The sequence below is a fragment of the Hippopotamus amphibius genome, chromosome 3 (genome assembly GCF_030028045.1).
Source record: "Hippopotamus amphibius kiboko isolate mHipAmp2 chromosome 3, mHipAmp2.hap2, whole genome shotgun sequence".
In the NCBI taxonomy this organism is placed as follows: domain Eukaryota; kingdom Metazoa; phylum Chordata; class Mammalia; order Artiodactyla; family Hippopotamidae; genus Hippopotamus; species Hippopotamus amphibius.
This window is the reverse complement of record NC_080188.1, coordinates 110,539,715-110,547,782: the sequence shown is the minus strand read 5'-3', so window position 1 is coordinate 110,547,782 and position 8,068 is coordinate 110,539,715. Positions and strand designations below refer to the sequence as shown.

Below are 8,068 nucleotides of genomic sequence, written 5' to 3'. Positions count from 1 at the left end.
CAAGCTTTTCCAGCTGGTGCAATCTGTCTCTATAAAATACAACTCTACTGCTGTGTAAATCCATCCCCAGTATTGGAACAGATTTGAAAAACATTAACAAAAAAAAAGGAGTCACTTTATGTTCACATAAAAAATTGTTCTATACATCCTATACAACTAGGCCGTTTTAACCTGAAATAGTGGTGACACAAAGCCATCTAGATAGTATGAGTTTCAGAAGACCAAACATTTATAAACATTGCCCTTTTGTGTGGCCTGTTATTCAACTTCAGAATCTCATAGAGTCCCCTTAAAGCCAACTTTATTAGCTTTCCAGTAAGTAAAATTTAAATAAAACTTTAAAAGTTGCTTTATAACTTATCTACAGAATGGCAAAATATAAGCAGTTGAAATAACTACTGGTGAGGATATGACACAACCATGGTTTTTACACATGGGCAGTAGATTGAGAATTGGCACTGCACTTGGTAAAACTCCATGACTGAGTCTAGTATAGCTGGGCATATAAATGTCTTATGACCCAAAAATATCATTCCTAGAATTATGCCCATATTCACTAATCAGTATGTCCACCAAAAGACATGTACAAAAATATTCACCATTGCATTATTGGAAATTATATAAAACTGAAAAAAAACCTCAAACTTTTTTCAACACATTAGATCAGGACTTGACAATCTTTTCCTTACAGTGTTAAATAGTGTATATTTTAGGGTTTGTAGGCCATGAACTCTTTGTCACAACTAAACAGTTTTGCTCTGTATCACAAAAGCAGCCATTGATAATATATAAATAAATGGTGTGTCTCAGGTTAGATAAAATTTTATGGGTAAAGTTTACTGACCCCTGCTCTGGATTCGATAAATAACTTTACGGTAAGTTTGTCTTTTGAAAAACTACACAGCAAGCATGGCAAATGCACTAACTCAATGTACAACAGCATTCAGAAATTTCACAAACATAATATTGAGTAGAAGAAGCCAGACATGAAAGTGTAAAAGCTGTATGATTGTACTATTATATACCTCAAATTTATACAAACTAACTAGATTATCATATTAGACATCAGTTTGTTATAGGTGTGGGGAAAATTTCTATGAGACTGCTTATGTCTTTTTTGGTCTGATTCTGGTTTCACTTCTGAAAATGTGCTTTCATTATACTTTGTTAAATGAAACTTTTCTGTATGTATATCAGACTCTAAAGTGATTTTCAATTAGCAGGGAATATTCAATATCAGATTGTAAGAAACTTTAGATTTTTACTTTTTAATCTAAAAGTTTCTTGTACAAAATCAATGTTCACTGTATATTTGTGATTTTAATGTAGTGCATAATTTCATAGAGGATTTCAGTACATGATTAATCTTTATATTATTAGAAGTGCTGCCTTGCCTGTAGACCATCACTGTCTTTATTCACACACGGGCACTTCTAGTCATTCTCACAGCAACAGAGAGACATAATGTATTTGGTTCTGCGCTGTGCAATGGACTCTGTGTCACAATATCTCAGGTGTGAGGAACAGAAATTACACTCCAAAGAAGGTAATTTTCTGGGTAGATATTTGCCTACACAGCATTGATTTAATGTCACCAGGAGTGCCAGGAAAACCCTAAAAAACTTTTTCCTACTTGCTTATACCTGAGGTATACGTTTTGTCCTAAAGGCATGTTTTTCAATTATTTAAGATCTCCATTGTTAATGAAACATAAATCCCATTGGGAGATATTTTAGGTTATCCATCTTTAACAAAACTGTATATATCTACTCAAACTCAGGTTTAAATTGTTGTGTGGGGTCATATTGATGGGTTATTAGTTTACACAGTCTTGAGGAGCAACCCTGTCAAATGTTAAAGCTGGGTTGTGGTAACCCAATGGGATATAACTCAAGGGACTTTTGCATCCCAGAAGACAAAGAAGTGTCTGAGGGAAAAATTAAAATGGATAGAAACAGAGTAAGGTGAACAGGACAATTCTACATACACCATATGTGTAACAGAGAGGTAAACAATGGTAGTAAAACTCTTTTGTAATACAAATGCATCAGAGTCTTTATTTTACTGGGAGATTATTGGCAATCAGTTATGTGGTTTAATCTTTGCCTCAAAAGTACACAGAGTACTGTTTTTGGTATTTTAGTATTGGGGTGATCACACCAAGAATGGGAATGACAGATAAGAAGGCAGCAAAAATATTCACTAAGAATCATTTTCCCCAAATTAAAAATGTACTAATTAAATGAATTTTAACTTGATGAGTTTCCTAGTTGTATGGGGAAAAAAAGGAGAAGGAAAAAACAAATAAAAGAAACAGTCAGAAAAGTAACTCAAACCAATAGTAAGAAAACCTATGTCCCTGTTAAATCCTAAATTATGATTCAGATGAAACATGAAATTAGGTATGATCAGTATTTTTAATTTTAGCCCATTTAACAGATATTGTCACCTTACTGTCACTTCCCAAATAACTAAGGATGTTGTGCAAATCCTTACACATCAACTTGCTGCTTATAAATCTTTTTTTTTATTCTATGGCTTTATTTTAATTTATTTTATTTTTTAAGTTCTTTATTGGAATATAATTGCTTTACACTTTTGTACCAGCTTTTGAGGTACACCAAAGTGAATCAACTGTATACAAATCTTCTTGATGAGAGTATTTGTTCAGGTCCTTTGCCCAATTTTAAGTTGTTTTTTTACAGTTGATAATGATTCCTCATAGATTTTGGGGACAAATTGTCAGATATATAGATTTATTTTTTTAAGTATTTTTCTCACTCTTTGGAGATATGTATGTGTAAAATATTTTTATATTTTAGTAAATGTATATATTATAGTGTACATATTATGTATAGCATATAGTATGTATATACTATATATCAATAGTATAGTGTTTATATATAGTAAATTTATATTACAGTAAAATATATGTATATATATTACTAAAAATAAATATTCCTAAAAACTTGTTTCTCTCTGAGTTATTTTCCCACACTGTTCCACTTATCTCTCGCTACATAAACACTATGTCAAAACTAAATGCCTTTGTTATACAGCAACTACAAAGGGAGTTCAACTCGAGGATGGATGATGCCTCAGAGGACTGGGATGGGGAGGGTGGGGGGGAGTCGAGGGAGGGAGGGAATACAGGAATATATGTATAAATGCAGATGATTGAACTGGTGTACCTCAAAAAATAAAAAAATAAATGCCTTAAAATAATGACGACTGATTCATTATTTTGTTCTTCCTCATGTTGACTGAGGTCCCATGAAATATTCACCAGAAAGATGGGCTAGGTTGTAAGAGCTTTCATAACTGGCACAGGATGAAATGGCTGGAAAGATGGACTGAGATTCTCCTCTTCCCAGCCTGTGTAATCTCAGAACTTGTCAGTTCATTTATGCAGAGGTTTAGTTGGACTTCCTACATGGTAGGTCATGGTTTTCAGATACTGTCTTCTTAAAGACTAGACTCAAAAGTGACAACAATACTTCTAATTTCTCTTGGTCAAAGCAGCTAAAGTATGGCAAAAATTCAAAGGGAGGACAAATAGGCATAAATCTCTAAGGAAAATGTTTGAAATGTACAGCTCTCTTTAATCCACCCAAACTTTCATTAGCCCATTGTAGAACTCTGTAATTTCTAATTCCAGATTTATTTATTAATAGCCTTTAATATTGTAATTAAATCTGTAAGATGTGCACTGTCTCTTTTTAATTTTGTTGTGCAAGTACTTACACAGAGCCCCTGAATGAAGCAGTACTTGAACAGCTCACATATAGAGGGAGAGTGACAGATATGTTTTTCATTTAAGTCATTGTAAAAGGAGGATTAGTTCTGGGACCTTAGAAAGTAACCTTAGCACACCAGATACCAAGATGATAGACCAAGTCTTAGGAATGTGGAGAATTTCATTACATATCTGTTAGGGAGGATTTAAGGAGGACATAAAAGTGCAACCTTCAATATATTTTTCAATTTTGCATAGAACAAATATGGATAATAGCAAAGTATTTAAAAAAATAATGGAACTGTGCTGATTTAGAAATATCATCACCATGCACAGTTTTGAAATGAGTCATCTTTGCTCATGTGAGCTATATAGGTAGGAAAATCCCCAAAGCAGGTATATTTTTCTTCTTTTCATTGTTCTTCATTTCGATAGTAAGAAATACTTAACAATAAATATTTAGAAAGTACCATCATTTTCAAATCCTCGTACCATGGAGTTTAGTAAATACAAAATAACCAGTGATCTTATTCCCAAAGCTTTAAATATAGTAAAGAGACTATAAAATGAATAAAATAAACTTAATTCAGAAAAGAGTGCACTGTGTATACAATGTGAAGTCACAAATTCAATGAAATGTTCTTGGATGATATGTGGTTAGAGGATGGGTATAAGCTGATGTTTGGTGATGAAGTCTGCCTTGAAAGGTACAATCAACAGGAATGTTTATAGCATCATTTTTCATATCAGCTAAAAAGTAAAAACAACCCAAAGTTCATCCATTGGAAAAATGGATCAATAAAGAGTGTAATACCCATACCATGAATATTATTCAGCCATAGAATGAAACAAAATTCTAACACATGTAACAACATGGATGAAACTTGAAAACATTTTACTGAAGAAAAAGAACCTGATAGGAAAGAAAAAATGCATATTTCATGATTCTGTTTACATGCAGGCCAAGAATAGGAACCCATACAGAATCAGAAAGTGGATTAGTGGTTGCCAGGGCTGAGCGAGGGAAGAAGGGGGAGTGACAGTTAATAGCTACAGGCTTCTTATTAGACTGATGAAAATGTTTTGGAAATAGTAGTAACAATGGAACAATCTTGAAAATATATTAAAAACAAAAGAACCACAAACATTACAAGGGTGGTTTTAAGTCATGTGTATTATATTTCAATATAAAAGAAAATACGATCAAAGTGTAGTACTATTCCTACATGAGATAGTGAAGGAGAATGTTTCAAGAACACAGTGAACAATCCAAAGGAGTTGGAAATGATGGGGAGGGTATCATTTTGAGTGTCATTAAGTTTCCTCTTTGACTAGAGAAGAAGCAGATAGTCTCAGGGTAACTGTGAAACACATCATAAATAGAGTTTGCAGTTTCCTTCTTACCAGAGATCAATGTGGTGACAATAGTGAAGCATAAAAGCTCACCTTTGCTAAGTTGTTTCTGAATTCACAGGGGAAAATACAGAAGAAGAAATATAATTAATGACATGTTCCCATAACACCAAAGTCTAAGTGCAGTAGCTTCAGAGATTTAAGTCCCAATGTACCTGATAAAATAAAATGCCATCTGCCTGTTGTTCAGCTACCCAAGACCTGCTCATCTCAGGAGGGTTAATAGATCTGAACTTAAGAAATATAAGACGAAATGCTTAATTTTTGAGAAGAACATAAAGGTTTGTAAATGAAAGATGTTATGCCTGTCTACTCATTAAAATCTGCATTTAAAGGCTAGAAATACTATTTTCTTTTCAGAATTGGAACAACCTGTCTGGACTTGTTAATATCCACAATATAACTGTTTATTTTATTTTGCTCTTGGTTCACAGGAAAGCCTTACTCCTTTTATCATTGAGCAAGTGTATACATGAATTTAAGGTATGTTTTGTTTTGTTTTGTTTCATTGAAAAAATAGTATAGGTACAACAATACAAATAAAAACATGTACAAATTCATCTCCATGTGAAACATATGTCATATTTTCTTAGGTCTGAGGGAAAAGTCCATTACTTACATTCCATTCTCGTGTACACTGAAATATAAACACATGCTCACACATAGACACACTCCTATAACAGAGAGAGAAGTCTATGTATTTTAGAAGCACTTATTGTCCCTCATCTCATTTCCATTTTATAATATAAAAGCCATTTAAAATCTAAAGTGATACAAATGTAAGTTCTGTTGTTTTCACTTCCTTTTAGCTCTTTTCTTACACTGGTCAAGAGATTCATCCTTTGACTACAACCACTTTGCAAAGAAGAAATGAACACTGTGAAAGAGAAATAATAAATTTCTAGAATGCAATCAATGATTCTTACTTTGTAACTCACTAAATGCTAAACACAGCATAAACTAAACCCACAAACATAATTATTTTTTATTATTACTAGTCAGTGGTATACTCACTCTTTCTGGAACTAAGACAAAAATTCTTAAACAAATCACATTTTTCTGAGAAACATAAATTTTAATCACTATTTGTATCTGAGTGAATATTTTCAAGCATAGGAAATGCTTAGGCCTATGTCTTAGAGCCTGCTTTATCAGTGGTGTCTCTTCCATATGGTTTGAAGAGGTGAAGTAAAGTAAATTCATCCAGATATATTCCTGAGATAAGAAAAGGCTCCGAGAAGAGAATGTAGAAGGTAACATACCTTATGTATGACACCTAGATTTACATTAAACTTTCTCAAAGATCTTTCTCAGATACATTTTATTACTGCAGAACAGGCAGCTATGCCTCTCTAAAGAGTGGGTACATGACTGGACAATTTTCTGAGTATGAAAAGACAATTACAGAAAAAAAATAATGTTCTGTCTTATGATATTTTGCAGATGTGCAGAATTGTTACACATGTATGTGTCATTTTCTTGATCATAATATCAAAATTTACATAAGAACAAAGAAGGATGGATAGAGGGAATTGCTCTTCCTTGACTGAATTCATTTTCTTGGGAATTACTGGGAACACTGAGAACAACATGACTTTATTTACCATATTTCTACTTGTTTACCTCATTGATCTTCTGGCAAACCTTGGAATGATACTCCTGATTAGAATGGATCCCCAGCTGCACACACCCATGTACTTCTTCCTCAGTCACCTCTCCTTCTGTGACCTCTGCTATTCCACAGCAATTGGACCCAAGATGCTGGTGGACCTATTTGCCAAGAACAGGTCAATCCCCTTCTATGGCTGTGCTCTGCAGTTCCTGATCTTCTGTACCTTTGTAGATTCTGAGTGTCTACTGCTGGCAGTGATGGCCTACGATCGGTACAAGGCCATCAGCAACCCCTTGCTCTATGCAGTCAGCATGTCCAGCAGAGTGTGCTCCCTGCTCATGGCTGGGGTTTACCTGGTGGGAATGGCAGATGCTCTGATACACACGACATTAGCATTCCGCTTATGCTTCTGTGGGTCAAATGAGATTAACCACTTTTTTTGTGATGTTCCTCCTCTCCTATTGCTATCTTGCTCAGACACACAGGTCAATGAGTTGGTGATATTCATGGTTTTTGGTTTCATTGAATTGAGTACCATTTCAGGAGTCCTTGTCTCTTACTGTTATATTATTATGTCCGTCTTGAAGATCCACTCTGCTGAGGGGAGGTTCAAAGCTTTCTCCACCTGCACCTCCCACCTAACTGCTGTGGCAATTTTCCAGGGAACTATACTCTTCATGTATTTCAGGCCAAGTTCTTCCTACTCTCTAGATCAAGACAAGATGAACTCATTGTTTTACACCCTTGTGATTCCCATGTTAAATCCCCTGATTTATAGCCTGAGGAACAAAGATGTGAAAGAGGCCCTAGAAAAATTGAAAAATAAATGGTTTTAAATATTTATATTAACCATATATGTCCACATATACATCCATACACATATAATGATTATAAAATAGATGACTAATGAGAACCTACTGTATAGCACTGGGAATTCTACTCAATGCTCTATGGTGACATAAATGGGAAGGAAATGCAAAAAAGAGAGGATATATATCTATACATATAGCTGATTCACTTCAGTGTGCAGCAGAATCTAACACTATAATGTAAAGCAACTATACCCTGATTAAAAAAAAGTACATGGTAAGATACATGAGAAAAACACTCTTTCAAATTCTTATATAAAGTAGTATTGTATTAAATCCCAATTTTAAGTATATTGCAGTTTCCCACACATGTCATGCTTCATTATGTTTCTGGAATATATATATGGCACTTTATCTATGTGAAAAACATTTCTGATTTTTCTATTATGATAATTTTTGTTGAGTTTTTATTTAAACATTAATTCAATAACACTAAGA

At 33.8% G+C, this 8,068-nt stretch overlaps 1 protein-coding gene across 1 annotated transcript; it reads left to right on the top strand.

The window, feature by feature from the left end:
* The first annotated feature begins 6,664 nt into the window (after window positions 1–6,664).
* Window positions 6,665–7,597, top strand: LOC130849504 (olfactory receptor 5W2-like). Its single transcript, XM_057728442.1, has one exon. It carries the CDS (start codon window positions 6,668–6,670, stop codon window positions 7,595–7,597), a length of 930 nt encoding a protein of 309 aa, XP_057584425.1. The 5' UTR covers window positions 6,665–6,667.
* The last annotated feature ends 471 nt before the right edge of the window (window positions 7,598–8,068 follow it).

Bases quoted from the DNA above. Each gene is read 5' to 3' on its own strand.
- LOC130849504 (XM_057728442.1), top strand. From the start codon at position 6,668: ATGGATAGAGGGAATTGCTCTTCCTTGACTGAATTCATTTTCTTGGGA.